Raw genomic sequence first — 20,542 nt, 5'->3', positions numbered from 1 at the left:
CCAACATTCAGTTTTCAAACATTTTAATTCGGTTATAACGAACTTGCTACAAATATACGTAATACTGACGATTACAATCCTCACAAAAGTTAATTTTTACTGTGACGCTGGCAAACTTTAATGTAAGATTCATTAAAGAAAAGGGAAAGCATCTTAAAAATGTTCAAAAAGGACACAAATCCTGCCAATATCTAAGAAAATATATTATTTTTCTACTAAGCCTATATTTTAACATGGATATTACGAACTTCTTCAATAACGAACTAATTTGTTTGGTCCCTACGAGCTCGCTATAACCGTACTCGACTGTATTAGGAAGATTAATAAACAAGAAACCGCTACAAATAGTAAAACTAATACCACAAACAAAAACTATTTTTCTACACTCAGGCCAATGAGGTTATATACAATTGAGACGACAACAAGTAAAAAAGTGTCAGTCGGTGTTGCCGACAGATATATACTCTCACCCATCTTCCTACTTGATCTAGGCTATGTTAAGATAATAGGTTGTACAAAGTTTGGTTCAAAACGGACATTCCATTAGCCTGATATTGGATTTATAAATATTGGAAATGTTGACCCTTTGTATGGGAGGTACCAGAAGGAGTGGACCAATGGGTCCCATCTTCAAACCTGAAATATATACTTGGTAAACGTAATAGGTTGTGCAAAGTTTGGTTCAAATAGGACATTCCATTCGCCTGTTATTGGATTTATAAATTTTGAAAATGTGGACCCTCTGTGGGGGAGGAGGAGTAGACCAATGGGTCCCTTCTTCGTACTATGCTTGATAAATATAATAGGTTTTACAAAGTTTCGTTAAAATCGGTTGGTCCGTTTGCATGTTATTATCAAATTAATTTTTTGCATAATTTTGACCATTTTGTGGGGGAGGTACCGGAAGGAGTGGACCGATATTCCCCATCTTCGAACTTAAACTAAGTTTGGAAGAAATATTAAGATGTCCAAAGTTTGGATGAAATCGATTATTCCCTTCGAGAGTTATCGTGCGCACCAGCCAGACAGACGGACAACGGACGGACGACTCTAAATTTTCTGAAACGGATTTGGCCCAAAGAAACATGGGATCTAAAACCAATATTTCAATGAGGCACATTTTTACCGTATTAGCCACCACATTAGCCATAAGGGTATAAAAAAGAACGTGAATTAATTCTGTCTCTGATTTTGAAGTAATTGATACATCCCTTGATAACGAAATAGCTGCTGATGGGACTTTTTGGAAAACATTCAACATTTTCCTTCCTAGAGGAGCATATGAGTCTAAAAATTTTAAGTGTTCATATTTGTGGTCCGATTTTTGGTAATTATGCACCAAACCCCCAATATTTGTCCATTTCAAACAAAAATTTTCACAGCATACTGACTTAAGGTAACCCCCTCCCCATACACGATTTTTTATTTTTACGATTTTAAATGGGCTGGTAAATGAATACCAATGCTTGTTAAGATTTGTAACTTTGCACATATATATTTAAATCTTCAAATAGGAAGAAAAATAATTTACAAAAAATTTGTTGTTGTTGTTTTTTGTGATCAAAGAAAAGTCCTTATTTTTGATGGCGGGCATGATAACTCCTCACTGGAACATCGGAATCCGAAAATTCCAACGGTGTTAGAAAGAGTCCATGACTGGCTCTCGTATGAACTAGGATTATTGATTTCGCACAACAATTAAGAAAATGGCGGAACTTAGATTTTTTTTTTTTTTGGAAAATCGCCTATTTTTGACCACAAACTAGGTTAAGAAGTAAGGAAGATCTTCACCGATTGGCTTTATCCTAGTTCATACGAGAGCTATACACTCCCAGAGAAACGTGTCAAAATTTGGGACCGATTGGATTATTAGTTTTTTAGTTATCGTGCCCGCCATTCGCTTCGAGAAAAAATGCGTTTAAAGTTTGAGAATCACTCTTGTCGTCCCTTGATGCTGACACAATAAATCGGCTATATCTTCAAGAGATCTTGAGATTTTCACTTAAAATTTTGTAGGGACATTCTAGATTTAGAGTAGATTCGAATTAAATAAAAAAAATTTTGACACCGAGAATGGGGGGGTCCCCTTAAGTCAATGTCCGTAAGTTTAGTGTCCGTGAAGTTTTTTTTTTTTTGAAATCGATTCAGATTTAGATATACCTACCATATATAGTTTCGTCCGATTTTTGGTAAATGGTGCACCAAACCCCAAATATTAGTCCGATCGATGCAAAATTTTGCACAACGTACTGCATTAGGTCCAGTTTGAAGTCCGTGAAGTTTTGTTGAAATCGGTGTAGATTTAGATATAGCTCCCATATATAGTTTCGTCCGATTTTTGGTAATGATGCACCAAACCCCCAATATTAGTCCGATTCAAACAAAATTTTTCACAGCATACTGACTTAAGTCCAGTTTGATGTCCGTGAAATCGATTCAGATTTAGATATAGCTCTCACATGTAGTTTCATCCGATTTTTGGTAAATGGTGAACCACCTCCCAAGGATTGTCCGATTCAAACAAATTCTTGCGATATATACGGAGTTAGGTCCAGATAGACGTTTGCGAAGTTTTGTTGAAATCGGATCAGATTTAGCTGATATAGCTCTCATATATATTTTCCTCCCATTTATTACACGAATTCTATTTACACGAAATTTGGCAGAGGTGATTTTAGAGTGATGTGTTGCAAAAATCGGTATTTTCGTATGATTTTATGTAAATGGAGCCTACGTCTGTTTCATATACACGAGATAAAATTGTGGCCAGCATATACATATTTCCACATACATTATTATGCTCGATATTTATACATATATTTATTTACTTAAAGTAAAAAATCTCTTCAGGAAGTTTAAAGCTTTTCTATGCATAATATAACTATTGAGAGAGTTCTCTGGAGACCACTAAACATGGAATATTTGACGTCAAGAAGGAAATTCTAATTTATGCTGAGCCAGACAAGGCCACCCCGAGACTACACACCATTTCCGGATTTTTATATCAAATCAAAAGGGAATTTTTAAAGATTTTCAAATGAGAAAGTTTTGTATACGACATAAGAGAAATCAATATACACCCCATAGAACCATATAATAAATTTGGATCCGCGTTTAATAGAAGACTAGACGATCAGAAAATAGTCTTTACCGACGAACTCTTAAAAATATATAAAGAAAAGCCTGCCTGAAAACAATTGGATAACGCTGTAAATGGCTTCTTTCGTACATTTTAGCGGCTTCCGAATTAATTTTATCATTACTAGTTTATAGAAATTTTCGACTGCAGTATTATATTTCTAACCTCCTAAAAGTATGCAACACTTTTTATAATATGTCATTTATTATTAATGCCAGCATTATAATCGCTCGTCAAATATCCTCAAGAAATGTAAAACATAATTTACCATTATTTTTAGATCAATGAAAATTTGTGTTAGTCTATAATTATAGGCTGCAGAAGATATATATTCTTCTAAATATGTACATTTTATATTATTTGGTTATACCCACAATTTTCATACTCTTATCTATACCTTTAAAAAACTCAAATAAATTGTCTCTGTACTTACCGATTACCCCAATCGATTTTTGACACCACAGTCATTTGCAATTCCAATGTTTGATCTTGGGTTAGTGTGGCGCCCAACAATTCACGGCGGCTTTCCAATATGGACAACATTACTTTCCTTAATGTTGTGAATTTATATGTTTCACGATCCTGTAAATTAAAACAGACAATAATTTGCAAAATATATTAAAAAATTAAAATTCCCATTTTTTTACTTACCACAAATAATTTCTTCCATATTTCCGACCACTCGCGTAGAACTTGTGTACATTCCGCTACTACAGGATCGATTTTGCTTAAGTCTTTTATGTGTATATAGGTTTTGGGGAATATTCCCACGGCGCGAGATTTGCGTGGACATGTGCCGCGAAACCAATTTGGACATTCTTCTAGAATTTCCACAGAATCACCAACGTCTAAGGCAAGGCCGCAGCGGACATCACCGTGCCAATTGTGTATTGCTGAAAAAGGGAGAATAAGAAAAAGAAAGGATCGATTTTAATAAATGATAATGATAAAAGTTTCCAATTTGTATTTCAAATGGTCAATTTTCAAATATTTATATTTTACTTGAATTCAAGCGTGAATTGTTTTGTCAATTGTTGTCATGCTATATACTGAATTGACAATATCTCTTTTGCTGTTAATTATCCATGAAATCATCATCATGTTTGTTTGTTTCTAAAATTACAGCAATTATAAATATGTATATTCGTAGTTTGAAAACATTCTGTAATGATGACGAGTGTTGTTTTTCTTCTCAATTGCAGAAAAATTGAAATTTCCTGATTTAAACATATTGCAAAAACAGAAAAGAAAACACAGTGAAAGTGAGTCATACTCATAACAATTATTTATACTTTTTATACATACATATGTAAGTATGTCTGTAATTTCATAGCTAATTACGATAAATGAGTTCTGTTTATGAACAACAATGTTATTTTCTTGACCAGAGCAGTGATAAATTAAGTAAATTGCTTTGGAGGGGTTTATAGGTCATGTTAAAACAAAGATTTCGTATTTTTTCTATAGAGAACAAACTTAAAATAGGTCTAATATAGCTCTTGAAAAATACTATTTTAAACAGCCTTGTCAACCCATTGCTGAATATGGTATTTCCATTTATGTTTCCTGTCTAGGATAACCCCGATACTTAACTTTATTTGATATAGCTATCACTATGTTTTGGAGGATACGCCCTTCATACTGTCATATTTTTTGTCTTTCTTACGAAAAACAAAAAATCATTCAGTATACGTATTCGAACACCCATTAGACTTGGTAAAGAAAATAGGTTGTAAAAAGTTTGGTTCGACTCGGACACCAATATTTCGATGGGGCACATTTTCACCGTATCAAAATGAGGGTATAAAAATAATTAAAAGAAAATTCATCCCATCTAAAAATCAGATGAATTTATTGGAAGCTTTTATAGTTGGAACATATTTTCAGAATCTCTTGGCAGTGTACTTGAAATTAGGGTGCGCAAAAATTCACTCGCGAAGGAATTAAAATACCTTCTATTTGTTTTGTGCTCATTTTACGAATGAATGAACGAGCATTCGCCAAATAATGTTCGCACACACATTGTTGGGCATGTGTTTTGTTATTACACACACTTTCTGTTACACACACGTTCATTCGTTTTGTGTTGTTTACTTTCATATGATATTTTTGTTTGTTGTTGTTTTTAACTGTGCTCGCGAGCATTCGCGAACATTTGTTTTTTGAGTTTTTCAATAGAATGTTTTTCAGTAAAGAATGCTCGCGAATGAATGAATCGACGACGCTTGCAGCGAAGTTTTATCGTTCGTGAATTGTTCGTGTAATGCGAACATTCGCGAGAGATTGCATATGTTTGTTCATTCATTGTAACTTTATCATTCGCGATAAATTGAAAAAAATTCGAATTCTCGCCGTGAGCATTCGTGAGAAAGAGTGTATTTTAATCATTCTTCTCACCCTGTATTGAGGTCCCATTTGTTGAAGTAGTTGTGAAGTGAGTCAATGTACAATACACCATTTGAACTAGTTATATAGTACCAGTGCCAACAGAGATCCTTGAGGTACCCCTTTCTTCAAAGAACACTATTCATCTTGTCCTAACTTCTTACTCGAAAAAACTGTATTCTTGAGGAAAATCGCCACTAGGTGACAAGTTTGTAGATCGAAGCCAAACGATGACATGTTGTATTGAACATCAAGCCCAAACCAAAAGTTATAATCCACAAGCTTGAGGTTGAAATCTTCGACGATACATGTTGAGAAAGCTGTCTGAGCATTTCTTATTGTTTGCACAAAATCTAAATTGACAGTATATAAGAATATTCATTTTTTTTTTTTTTGAAAATTTGGCCTGTAGCTTCCACACAGGCTAGCATCTACACCAGGTTTTCCTATTGCTGGCAATGTTATTGAAAAATAACCGACGTTGAGACTGTAGTTAAAAAATGACTTTTCCAGACTTTTTCAGGGAAACGTCAGGGACCCTAGTTTCAGATATTTAAATAAGAACATACTCCTTCATTATTAGCAGAACCTGATAATAATGACATATTTTGCCTTCTTCATTGCAACGTCAGGGCCTTGATGCTGAAAGACTTATTTTGCAATTGTTCTATAGATGATCCGATCATGTCAGAAACAATAACGTTTTGTCTTCTCAATGATATAATTTTTCCTTTTTCACTTTTCAGTCGAACGGATAGGCTACATAATAATCGTAGATTATTAACATCCGGTTTCGGTTTAAATCGGGATTTTCATATGTAGTCTACTCAGATGTCACTGGATTTTGGAGTGAAGTGATGGAGTAGTGTTTTGTAGTGGTGTTCCCGACGATAACACGCAAGTAGGTACTTCATCGTCAATATTAGCAACGTGGTAGAAGCTTCATCGACAACATACAACATTGATTGTACCGATGGACGAGTATAAAGATTATCCACTGATGTCATGAGGATACACCCTGTTCCAATTCTTAGTGTGGCATTCTGTCAGGTCTAAATATTCTTTCACTGTGCATATCTTACATTCGCGTGCTTGTACCTATGGACTACTATATATCATGAAAATCTCTCCTTAAGTAGACACTTCATCGATAACATTTGATTTTACCGATGTACGAGTATGAAGATGGTCCACTGATATCATGAGGATACCTGTTCCAATTCTTAGAGTGGCATTCTGTCAGGTCTGAATATTCTTTCGCTGTGTATCACTTACAATCGCGTACTTATGATCCTCTCTCTAGATAATGAAAATCTCTCATGACGCGCATGGGTGGGCCTGGATGGGGGAAGCCTGTTCATAAGGCTATTGAAAGTATGTTTCCGACGATAACACCCAAGTAGATACTTCACCGACAACATTTGATTGTACCGATGGACGAGCATGGCGATGATCCATTGGTGTCATGAGGAGACATTCTGTTCCAGTTCCAGCAGTGGCATTCCAACAGGACTGAATATGTGTATCACCTTAGATTCGCGTGTTTGTACCTATCGACATATCTCTAGATCATGAAAGTCTCTCCTAACGCACGTGGGCGGGGAATCCTGTACATAAGGCTATTGAAGCAGTGTTCCCGACGACAACACCCAAGTAGGTACTTCATCGACATTTAATTGTACCGATGGATGAGTATGAGGATGATTCATTGGTGTCATGAGCAGACAACCTCTTCCAGTTCTCAGAGCGGCTTTCTGACAGGACTGAAAATTCTTTCACTGTGTATCACTTTACATTCGTGTGCTTGTACCTATGAGCCACGGTCACATGTCTCTAAAGATTTCTTTGCATTCTTCGTCATCTTCATTTTCACTGTATAGTACGTAGTTACCGGTGACGGGACTGTATCTATCGTTGACTCCGTTAAATGTTGTGTAATGGTTGGTTAATTTCTTTAAGAGACTATTAATAGTGGTGATCCGCAGGAGAGGTGACAGAATACCTCCCTGTGGTACACATTCCCGTACCTTGTCTCTGATAGACTGCAATTTGTTTCTTCTTCTATTCCTTAGCATATGACTGATCCAGTCTACGATTACCTGGTCAACCCGAAAGTCTTCTAAGGAGCGGATATGAGTTTTATAGTTGAAGGATCCTTCGATGTCAATGCATACAGCAAATTCAGGTATATATTTTGTACAATAACAAATGAGTTGTTGTTTAGTTTATTTGGAAGCATTAAGGAATCCATCTCATTTTCAGAACATAATATCTTTAAGAGACTATTAATAGCGGTGATCCGCAGGTGTCAGAATACCTCCCTGTGGTGCACATTGCCCTACTTTCTATCTGATAGACTGCATTTTTGTGTATTCATCCTTAGCATATGGAAGATCCAGTCTACGATTGCCTGGTTAACTCGAAAGGTTTCTTAGGAACGGATATAAGTTTTATTGTTTATGACTCCCTCGATATCAATGAATAAAGTTAAATCATGTATATATTTGGTAAAAAAAATGAGTTGTTGTTTAGTTTATTTGGAAGCATTAAGGACGCCATCGCATCTTCAGAATTTGATATCTTTGAGACACTATTAATAGTCGTGATCCGGAGGAGTGGTGACAAGATACCTCGATGTGGTGCACACTGTTCTACTTTGTCCCTTAAAGACTACAGTTTGTTTTCATCTATTCCATAGCATATGACTGACCCAATCTACGATTGACTGGTCAACCTGAAAGGCTTCTAAGGAACGTATATGAGTTTCATTGTTGTAGACTCCCTCGATCTTAATGCATTCAGCTAAATCATATTTTGTAAAATAACAAATGAGTTGTTGTTTAGTTTATTTGGAAGCATTAAGGACTCCATCTCATCTTCAGAACTCCTCAACCCACATTTCATCAGATCATAAATATTACATTGGAAAACCTTCATATTTCAATCACCATATCAATATTCACTTTACCCAATTCGCTAACAAGTTATACATGACTGGAAAGCCAACGACCTTCTCTCTCTCATGCCAAGTATCTTCTTATATTAAATTAATTATTTTTTAATTCATTCCACCCACAATGCAATATCGATAAAGTGTTGATTGCAATGCATTTTCGAAGTTAACTTTTGTTCTTCTTCGGATCTCATCTCGTAATGGTTTATGCTACTTTTATGTTCATTTTGAGTTCTGCTACCGAACAAAAGAACGAGAATGAAGCAAAAAAAATAATAAATAACTTATTTTTATTTGTTTTATCCATGATTGGCACTTATATTGGTAATTTTCAAGATGTCTTCCTCTTCGTCATCTTCATCATCAACTTGGGTTTTTATGACTTTGCGAAACCCCTTTGCTATCTCTGTCTCTGGTAGTGAGTGGCGCCCAATATGCAGCCGCCATTGTTTGAACTCCGGATACTTCAAACTGTACTTGTGCTACTCCAGAAGCACTTTTGAAAAAACGAAATCAATTCTTCCTTCCTTTCTTGCTTGAGGGTACTTCTCCTTCTTCGTTCGGTAGTCCAAACCCAATACTCGATGAGTGGGAAAGTGTTTGGGTGTGTGTGAGCGAATTGTGTCTTATCTTGAGCATAATATTGAAGTTGAAGTAGATTGTGAAGTATCCAAAGTATTAATAGATTAAATATTTATTGTGTTCAACACACATATTAAAGACATAAAGAAACGCCACTTGAAATGAGAATACCTACAAACGTACTCACATACATATGTACGTATCTGATGTGAGAAGTACGAAAAGGGGCTAACTGGTTGTTGCTTGAATTTGTCTGACTATGAGCAGGAGGATGGTTTCGGTTCATTGGAGGAAGGGAAATCAAGTTATATGTATTTACCGCCCATAAACTTAAATGCTTGGTTCGGAATGAAGATATTTTTTGTTGTGTCTTTGGGGATATCATTTTGCTGTCATTTTTTCTCATATCTTTTTTTTATACATTTAATTGCATTTCTGGAGAAGTGTAAGTTTGTTGTGGGTTTAATATGTGCTCTGCAGTATAATGAACAAATAAGGTAGTGCAAAAACAAAAATGAAATACAATTAAATAAACAATGTCAATAATATGTTTAACAACCAGATATGGCCGAAGCAGTTCATATTTGAACAGTGGGGAGATAAACTTCTGGAATATATTGTAGTTGTTGTAGGAACTGAAATACAAGAAGGGCATTGTCCGGTTCTGACTATTCTGTGTCCAAATTCAGAAAGGTTACAACATGTAAGGGCTGAGTTCGTAGAAAATCGGGAGACAGGTTGGGTAGGCTTCACTGGACAGGGGAGTAAGTGCAACTTGCCCTGTGGTCCTAGTCGACATGCTTTGTCAGGTTTTGTATAATAATTTGAAACCTAGCATTATTGTTTGACTGCAATTTTACCATTAAATATTTTCCTTAATTACTACTTAAACTAATCTAACTTGGCCTAATCTTACACATATAATATCTATCAGGTTCGTACTCCCCTGTGTACAAATTCAGAAAAGTTGCAACCTGTATGGGCTGCGACGATATATAGAATTCGGAGACAGGTTGGTCCTAGTCTACCTCATGGGCAAGTGCGCCATAAAATAATGCCCAGTATATGAAAGTGGCACATAGCGTCTTCGTCATCTCACGTTGGTTGAGCCACAGGTGGATTAACTTCCACCAACATCGTGGTGTTGTACCAATTGGAGAGCATACAGAAGATACACCCTCCGCCTTAAATAGGGGGGATCAATTCTTGCCCAGTAGGAATTGAGTCTGTTGCACCATCATGATCGAGGCAGCTTCTTCTTCCCTGCTGCTATGAATGGTCTCTGAGTGTAGCATTCCTACAATATTGTTCTACTGCATGGGTGACTGCATCTGTATGAATGATACACAGACCTATCGGAAAAGCCTGTAGAGGTTCAAGTTTGTGCCTTTGGACCTCTCTCTAGACCATAAAGATATATACAGAGGTGCCTGGATGGGTGTAACCTGTCCAGATAATATTGCAGGCGTGTTTCCGATGGTAACACCCAAGTATGTACTTTATCGACAACATTTGACTGTACCGATAGACGAGTATGAATGTGATCCACTGATGTCATGAGAAGACACCCAATCCCAGTTCTCAGAACGGCATTCTGACAGGTCTGAATATTCTTCCACTGCGTATAATTTACGCTCGTATGCTCTTACCATTGGACTTCTTTCTGGATCATCAAAATCTCTCCTAACGCGCAAAGGGTGTTCCTGGCGATAACACCAAAGTAGATACTTCATCGACAAGATTTGATTGAACAGACGGACTAGTATGAAGATGATCTACTTTTGTCATGAGGAGACACCCTGTTCCAATTCTCAGAGCGGCATTCTGACATGTCTGAATATTCTTTCACTGTGTATCTCTTATATTCGCATGCTTGTACCTATGGATCATGAAAATCTCTCCTAACGCGCAAGGGCGGGGGAAGCCTTTTCATAAGGCACCCAAGTAGATATTTCATCGACAAGATTTGATTGCACAGACGGACGAGTATGAAGATGATTCACAGGTGTCATTAGACACACCGTCCCAGTTCTCAGAGCGGCATTTTGACAGGTCTGAACAGACTTGACAGGTACACTGCGTATCATTTTTATTCGCATGATTTTACCTTTAAATCGCTGTCTCTAGATCATGAAGATTTCTCCTAACGTGTATAGGCGGAGAGAGTCTGTATATAAGGCTATGAAGGGAGTGTTCTTAACGATAATACCCAAGCAAATACTACATCGACAACATTTGTTTTTTGCCATGCAGTATGATATTTTTCTCCTTATGAAGAGTATTCAGTCATTTCATTAGGAGACACTCTATTTTAGTTCTTAGGGGCAACATTCTAGTAGGTCTTTTTCTTTCAATGCGTATCAGATACATTCGCAAAACACACTGATGCGGAATAACTAGCCACTGATCGCCTTATTGCTTTATATGAGATCAGGTCAACAAGGTCTCCTTGTCAGCAGCCCATGTGCAGCCGCCCAACGACTTGCGGATTATGTTTCTAGTTATTAGCATATCGAAAATAGCAACGGTTTGAGCGAACGCATTGCAAATGCCATGATCAGTATATACAGTAGGAGTTTCATTTCAGCTGTTCAAGTCATGAGCAGTGTTATTGGTGGCAGATATTTGCATACCATGACTGTTCAGTTCCGCGTTTTGTCACGGATTCAGTCCTCTACTAATATGTGTGGAAATGGCGCACAATGCAGTTATTTTGCTGCAGATTTTGTGGAATCCATTTTGGAGTTGGACTATTGCGTCGATAGCAGGAGAGGCGCTTCAAACGTCTTAAGTTCTAGCGTCAGATGTGGAATCGGTTTGTAACTCTGCTGGAATCCTTGCAAGCTTCCTATATGGGAGGTTAACGACAAATTAACTCGAAGTTCATCCAGCTGCTAAACCATTATCATGGAAATTCCGTCCGGTCCTAACACGTTGGATGACTTAGCGCTCTTGATAATATCTGATAAATCTTCCTGTTTTTCTTTCTGGGTTCGAGACTGTAATTTATCGAACACTTTGACTCTAGCGCTGGCGCGGGAGAATTGTACTGTGTCTTTGGATTCAAAATTTTCCACCTAGACCTTCTATCATGGTAGGATAGGACGTAACTCTCTTATAATTTCGATACTAACTTTCCGGTCACAATCCAGGAAAAACAACGGATCATTAACCGCACCAAACCGTAATTTTGCGGTCACATCTTGGTCTCACTTTCAGATGTTTGGACTAGTTTTTACTGCACTGAACTATTTTTTACGAAACCAGTTAGGAAATTGGCTGTTTACGAGACAGAGGAGTTGCATTAGTCTGTGACTTGGATCTAGAATGTCGGGTAGTCCCATGCACATGGTCTTTGACTGTAAACCTGTAACTAGTATAAAACTACTATCGGGTAAGCGAGAGTGTGTCATTTGGTTACCTGCTATACAAACACTATGATAATGAAAACAGTCTAAAGTGGAACTAGTCCCTGGTGAACTGAGAATCGACGAGTTTCTGATTACGCTCTAGTTCTTCTTGCTAGCGGGATTTGATACACACACAAACCACAACTTCTCTGGCGTCGATTAATCAATTCTCCGCAAAATCTCCTGCGGAACATGACCTACAAAATGCAAACAGTAATAGAAGACAAGTGAATGATTCACGCGAATAATAGCTGTCAACTTCCCACATAAGAAGATAAAACTTCTTCCCACTTCTCCCCTATCCCAATCATATGCAGCTTCAATTATTCTGCTCTAACCGACAACCCACATCTGATAAAATAGTAAATTCTAGTTATGTGTAAAGCATTTAAAGTGATTATGCGCTCGTCAATAAGCGATGAGGTTGTCGAAGCTGTCGATGAAGTAAAGATGACGTCTGGTTGCTGCTGTGTTGATGAGACGATGGTGATGATGATGCCAGAGAGAATGCAATTCAATTCATGTGAAGTGAAGCGGATAAACGATTTCTTTACATTATTGTCAAGTAAATAGATATATAGTAAGGAGAAGAAGAAGAGAGAAATAAAAAATAAAAATGAAAAGAACAACAGCTTAATAACAATGCGTTAATAACAATGCGTCGGAGGGTGGATAAAAAGTGCGAAAACCTCAAAACATTTGCATGCCACGAAAAACCCTACAACGAACGACAATATGCAAAAAATAAAACTGCACTTGCTCAGCCATAGAGAGAAGGTGGAACTGAGGGAGTCCGTAGAAAAAAAATCTGGTGGAAACAACAAAGGCGACAAAAATTAAAGCACTAAAAATTACGACACATTCATTGATGTGAAATGTGAGTAGTAGTAAATGAAGAAAGCACAACTATGCAAAAAACACCGAACGTTGGAATAAAGAACAACGACAACAAAAAAAATCGTATTCTAAAACGAACTAAGAATAAATTTCCTGTTATGGAGCTTTACTTCGATTGTTTGGCTGGCTTTCAATGCGTTTTCAACACGACTTACAAAAAATGCAAAAAAAAACAGCAATCACATTCCGAGTTAACCTAGTGATGTGGAAATTGGAAATACTGACAAGTGTAAACCGGTTACTGCTTAACAATATAAATTTAGTCGGAACGGATTCTCTGATTTTGAAACCTTCTGAGCTTACTTAATGGATTTCTCCCGATCAAACAACGAGAAATCGAATCCATCATGTTGTGATAGACGAGAGACATTCATCCAGTGTTTTAGACGTTCGAGCAGTGAAGGTTCGCACTCGTCTTAATGTTGCAGCAAATGTGCAATCTAACACAAAAATAAGAAAGCACGACGTCGAAAAGCTGCAAACAACAGGTAGCATAAGCCTACTCCGCTCAACTTGCACCTACTTGACGAAAGCACTCATTGTCCCGATAATAGAGCAAAGGCAACATTTGGGTACCAAAACCCTCCATCCATGGTACGATCAGAATGCTACTGTTGTGAAAAAAACGCATAGGACAACCCTGCAAGCAATAGCAACACCTAATGTGATGGAGAATTATCGGCAGAAAAGGTGGGAGAAAAAAAGAAGAAAGAACAAGAAAAATATGAGCGTGAGCAAATCGAGATGTACAGGAGTCATAACGAAGTCCGGAAATTTTACCCCCTGTAGAAATGAAAAAGGAAACCTGGTGACATATACAGATAGCCTGCTAAGGATCTGGAAGGAGCATTTTGAAAAGCTTATGGTATTAAATAGTGGCGGTGAAGATACCTCAGAATCAATAAGAGATGACACTATAGATTGTATACTACCTAGGCAAAATGAGGTCAGAATAGCAATCAATCGGCTGAAGAACAATAAAGCAGCAGGTGCCGATGGATTACCAGCCGAACTATTCAAGTCTTGGTCAAATGCCGGTCAGGAGCATGAACCAGCTGATTTGTATAAGTGACTCTCCTACGCCGAAGACATCGATGTAATGGGTCGAAATTTGCGAGCAGTTACAGCCACCTTTGATTAATTTGAGAAGGAGTCTGACAGTAAACGGCGAAAATACCAAGCTGATGGTATTAACGCACAAGACGTCCAGTAGACTCGGACCAACTGTGGAACTTGAAAACAACAGCTTCGAGATAGCGAACGATTTTTTATACTTCGGTACCGCCATAAATAAAACTAATGGCATCAGTTTTGAAATTCGGAGAAGGATAGCGTTGGCCAGCAGATGCTAATATGGTCAAAGTAAGCCGTTTAGAAACAAGGCCACCTCCCGCCAGACCAAACTCATACTCTACAAGACGCTGATACTAACCGTGCTAATGTATGAACCAGAAGCATGGGTACTTGCGCAAGCATATGAGGTAGCTCTTGGAGCGTTTGAGAGAAAAATTCTCCGAAAGATATACGGCCGATCTGTGTCGACGGTGAATATCGGCGTCGAATGAATCAAGAGTTGTACCATTTATTTTCGGACATCGACATAGTCAAACGTACCGAGCTACTGCTACAACTGTGGCTAGGTCATGTTGTAAGAATGGATGAGGATGCCCCAGATCAAAAGGCATATAAAAGCGAGCCAACTGATGGATCACATAGAAGAGGAAGGCCACGAATTCGATGGAAAGACCAAGTGAAAGACAAAATCTCGGAGCATGATCTTTTAAATTAGCTCGCCTTATGGCAAGACAGTTAAGTAAGAAGATTTGTAGAGACATGATCGCATCAGCTTTTATCAAGAACCTGGATAAGGCTCAATAACCAAAATGTTATTTAACCAGTACCTCAACATCGAGTACATCCCACCAGCATGGGACGAGGCTTGAGGTACCCGAATACCGAAACCCAAGCTTATCCTCGGCGTTTCACTTCTGATCCCTGAAGTTGTCGAGGACCAGAATTAGCGAATGGCACAATTGAAGTGGATGCATATCAAGTCCGCAGTCATTGTAGATTGTCAGTAGTTAAGAAAAGTCTTCGACCCTTCTTATATACCGCTTAGCTCGCCCCTGTGCTTTACTCGCAACCCTACACTTAGCTTGCTCTTGCGCTTAGCCTGCCTCTTTCCATACTGAAGTTTTCGAAGACCAGAGTTAGCGAATTGCAGATTGTCAGAAGTTAACAAAAAAATGTCCACCCTGTACTTAGACCGCTCCCTCGCATTTGGTCTGCATAATATCATTAGCTTTTCACTCCTGTGTAGTGAATATAGCACAAGTGAAGTCTGCAGTTCTTGTAGGTTGTCAGTAGTTAACAAAAAGTCATTGACCTTGTGCTTAGACCACTCCACCGCACATAGCTTGCTACTGCGCTTAGCCTTTGCCTCACAATTAAGTTGTGCTTGCTCCTCAGTGTTTCACTTCTCATCAGGAAAGCTGTCGAGAACAAGAGTTAGCGAATAGCACAAATGAAATCCGCAATCCTACTAGGTTGTCAGTAGTTAACAAATGTCTTTGACCCTGCGCTTAGTTCGGTTAACTCGCTTTTGAACCCAATGCCTTCAACCCAGCATTTAACCGTGTGTCTGTGCAGTGGTCTTCAAGCATTACATCACAATACCGTATCCATCGTATCCGAACCTTAAGTCCCACATTATAGTACTGACATAGAAATTTGAAAATATTCGACACCAAATTCATAGCCATGAAATTGGATGATTGAAATGAAGATACCGCTGAATATAATGCTGAGGACGAAAAAAATTGTACTGAGCCTCTCGATTTGTTTTCGATAGAGGGAAAAATTAACTCAGTATTGGAACTGAGGACTGCCGAAATTTCTCTATAGACATAATTGACATCAATATCCAAACTGAGGCCTCGCGAATTTCTACTGACTTCGAGATAATTATCCGATAATTTATGCGGGGAAAAATAACTCTATATGGAACCTGGGACCTATCGAATTTTCTCTATAGAATAAATTGACTTCAGTTAGCCATAAGAGGTCTCTCAAATTTCTATATAGTTCAAGCTGACTATCCAATGCTTTTTAATGCCCTAACGCAAAAAAGGCGTAGTAATCTCAATATCGTTTGTCTTTTCATGTTGGGGTTTGGCCAACCTTACAGGCGTCTGAGGGACAGACCGACAGACATACCCCGACATGCAAGGGTGCCTTAATGTCGTTGAAGTTGTCCAATGGAACGGATGAATATATGTGAGTTTGAAATGAATGAATTGCTGGGCTGGTTGTGGTCTGTCGGTTGGTTACTTACTCGACGGCAGTGGATGTGTTTCCTCTGTCTCTCCTAGCTATGGTCGTTTGGAACACTGACGTAATGTGTTGAATTAGTTTTTGTTGTTCTCTTTGGTTCGGTTGTGTCTTTGCCATTTTTATGTAAACAGTACACGTTCGCAAATACACACGGTGACGGCGACGACAATACGGACTGACTTATGACCATAAGAGAGCTGCAGAGGAATGTTACGATTTTTTTTTTGCCGAACCAAGCATAGTAATGCAGTGCAATGGAAGAGAGAATAGGGGAGGGGATATTGATGGGCCTACACATATTTTGTGTAACACTGCAAGTGTCATCACATCACTTCGTAGTGGTGGTGGGGGGCCCATAAAAATGCTAACTAGGATATATGGATGGTTGCTATCACACAAAAAACCTATCTCTTTGTCCTCTCGTTGCAAAAAAATAACAACAACGACGACGTCTGTGTGGTTGTCGTTTTTATTTAAGTCTAATGCCTGAAGGTGTTTGTGTTGTTGTTGCTGTTGGTTTTTTCGTTCTTCTTGGTTCCGTTTACTCAGTCAAACTATATGGCGACTGGTGTTCTATTCAGGTGTACAAATATTTGAATACCTTTGGGGGGAATATGGCGACGACATCGTCGTAGTGAAAAACTCTGTGTACTTTCATTTAATCCCTAATGCGACCACCACTACCTTCTCCTTGCAGATGAATCTGCTGCTGCCACAACAACAAAAAGGATAGTTGAATGGACGGACAATGATGGTTTCTGGTAATAATAATAGAGGAGAACTTTTTCAAATATCTCTAATTATATAAAGCACATTTAGTATTCGAATTGCTGTTAAGACAATTAGTCTCAGGGAAATGTTGTGAAAAGTGATGACAAAAGGACAAAAAAAATTCTAAAAGTAGGGGCGGATCAAAAAATGAAGGAAAATCATTTGTTAGGAAGTAAGGATATTTTTCAAGCCTTCACAAAAGCAGCCAACATAGGTGTGGATTTTTTAAAATTATATGTCAAGGGTCTAAATTTTTTTCCAAGGGTCCTCAAGAGACGACGATTTTTTAAAATTAATTTTTCAAGGGTCTAAATTTTGTTCCAAGGGTCCTTAACAGACGTGGATATTTTAAAATTAATTTTTCAATCAGGAGTGTCGAAATGCTACTGATATAAAAATGCAGATAAAAGGGCAACCCTGCGGACAAAAGCAACATGTAATGCGATGGAGAACTATTGAGAGAAAAGGTGAGAGGAGAAACGTATTTTCAGAAAAAAGAAGAAAGATCAAGAAAAATGTGAGCGTGACCAAATCGAGATGTACATGAGTCAGAATGAAGTCCGAAAATTCTACCAACGGGTAAAACACCAAACCGAAGGCTTTGGTGCAGGCACATCTCTCTGTAGAGATAAAGAAGGAAACCTGGTGACAGACAGCGTGTTGAGGATCTGGAAGGAGCATTTTGAAAAGCTTCTGGTATCAAATAGTAGCGATGAAGAGGATACCCCAGAACCAATAACAGATGACGGTATAGAGTGTATACAACCTAGCCAATATGGTCAGAATAGCTATTAATCGGCTGAAGAATAATAAAGCAGCAGGTGCCGATGGGTTACAAGCCGAACTATTCAAGACTGGTGGTCAGATGCTGTAAGGAGCATGCACCAGCTGATTAGTACAATTTGGCTAGGTTCCAATCATTGGCATGTCCAATGATTGGAACCTCAGCATTCTTTGTCCCGTGCACAAAAAAGGAGACAAGACGATATGTGCCAACTATAGAAGAAGAATTCTGCTTCCCATCCCATTGAAGCCAATGGTCAACGACAATGCGGCTTCAGACCTGGCAAATCCACCATTGACCAGATTTTCACTCTGCACCAAATTCTGGAAAAAATCCACGAAAAACTCATCGACACATTCCACCTATTCGTCGACTATAAAGCCGCATTCGACAGCCCTATCCGTTAAGAGGTATATAAAGCCATGTCTGCGTTTGGCATTCCTGCAAAATTAATACGGCTATGCAGGATAACTTTAACTGGCACAAGATCAGCAGTTAAATTCGGAAAGGACCTCTGGGAGCCCTTTAATACCGAATGAGGATTCAGACAAGGTGACAGTTTGTAGTGTGATCTTTTTAAAATCCTGCTGGAAAAAGTGAACAGAAATGGCACTCTGTACACCAAACAACACCAGTTACTCGCCTACGCCGATGACATCGACATAATGGGTCGAACACTGAGAGCGGTAACAGCTAACCAAACAACACCAGTTACTCGCCTACGCCGATGACATCGACATAATGGGTCGAACACTGAGAGCGGTAACAGCTACCTTTGAACAAATTGAGAAGGAGTCTGCCAAAGTGGGTCTGACAGTAAACGGCGAGAGGACCAAACTGATGGTATCAACGCGCAAGACGTCCAGTAGACTCGGACCAACTGTGGAACTTGAGAACTACAGCTTCGAGGTAGTCAAAGATTTTATATAGCTTGGTACCGCGCCATAAACAAAACGAATGACATCAATTTTGAAATTCGGAGAAGGATAGTGATGGCCAACATATGCTATTGTGGTCTGAGCAAACAACTCAACAGCAAGGCCACCTCCCGCCAGACCAAGCTCACACTCTACAAGACGCTGATACTACCCGTACTGTTATATGGATCTGAAGCATGGGTACTTGCGCAAGCAGATGAGGCAGCTCTTGGAGTGTTTGAGAGAAAAATTCTCCGAAAGATCTATGGGCTGATCTGCGTTGACGGTGAATATCGCCGTCGATTGAAGCATGAGTTGTTCCAGCTATTCTCGGACACCGATATTGTTAGACGTATTGAGCTGCAGCGTCTACGTTCGCTAGGTCATGTTGTGAGGATGGATGAAGATGCCCCAGCCCAGAAGGCATATACATGCGAACCAGCTGATGGTTCACGCAGAAGGGGAAGGCCACGAATAAGATGGAAAGACCAAGTGAAAGACAAAATTGCCGAATATGGTCTTTCAAATTGGAAAAAAACTGCACAAAAGACCCACACGCCTGGAAATCTTTTTTAAGCTCGGCTTATGGAACGAAAGTTCTGTCACAAGCCAGCTAAGTAAGTAACAAAGGCGTGGACGTTTTTAAATTAATTTTTCAAGGGTCTAACAAGGGCGTGGATTTTTTAAAATTAATTTTTCAAGGGCCTAACAAAGGCGTGGATTTTTTAAAATTAATTTTTCAAGGGCCTAACAAATGCGGGGTTTTTATAAAATTAATTTTTCAATGGCCTAACAAGGGCGTTGATTTTTTAAAATTAATTTTTCAAGGGTCTAACAAGGGCGTGGATTTTTTAAAATTAATTTTTCAAGGGTCTAACAAGGGCGTGGATTTTTTAAAATTAATTTTTCAAGGGCCTAACAAATGCGGGGTTTTTATAAAATTAATTTTTCAATGGCCTAACAAGGGCGTTGATTTTTTAAAATTAATTTTTCAAGGGTCTAACAAGGGCGTGGATTTTTTAAAATTAATTTTTCAAGGGTCTAACAAGGGCGTGGATTTTTTAAAATTAATTTTTCAAGGGTCTAACAAGGGCGTGGATTTTTTAAAATTAATTTTTCAAAGGTCTAACAAGGGCGTGGATTTTTTAAAATTAATTTTTCAAGGGTCTAACAAGGGCGTGGATTTTTTAAAATTAATTTTTCAAAGGTCTAACCAGGGCGTGGAATTTTTAAATGAAATTTTCAGGTTTTTTTTAATTGCTATCCATTTCCAAACATATCACTTCCCTAAATTCTTCGTTCCAGAATCACTTCAATCCCAAAATGACAAACTAACATTCATCGCATCCTCTTGAAATAGAAATATTCTCA

The 20,542-nt window shown here is 38.3% G+C and overlaps 1 protein-coding gene across 1 annotated transcript in view; it reads right to left on the bottom strand.

Annotated features, from left to right (window-relative positions):
- The window catches only part of LOC133328984 (dedicator of cytokinesis protein 3), a 140,204-nt gene that overhangs the window by 69,369 nt on the left and 50,293 nt on the right, over positions 1-20,542 (bottom strand). Inside the window, exons 2-3 of the mRNA XM_061537488.1 lie at positions 3,791-4,032; positions 3,573-3,721 (exon numbers count right to left, since the gene is read on the bottom strand). Of these exons, the coding sequence (XP_061393472.1) occupies positions 3,573-3,721; positions 3,791-4,032 (391 nt within the window). The remainder of the gene's footprint in view (positions 1-3,572; positions 3,722-3,790; positions 4,033-20,542) is intronic.

This window comes from Musca vetustissima, unplaced genomic scaffold (assembly GCF_032173495.1).
Source record: "Musca vetustissima isolate MV318-11 ecotype Yass unplaced genomic scaffold, APGP_CSIRO_Mvet_v1 utg18190, whole genome shotgun sequence".
Classification (NCBI taxonomy): Eukaryota; Metazoa; Arthropoda; class Insecta; order Diptera; family Muscidae; genus Musca; species Musca vetustissima.
The sequence above is the reverse complement of the archived record's forward strand: the minus strand, read 5'-3'. Positions and strand labels throughout refer to the sequence as shown.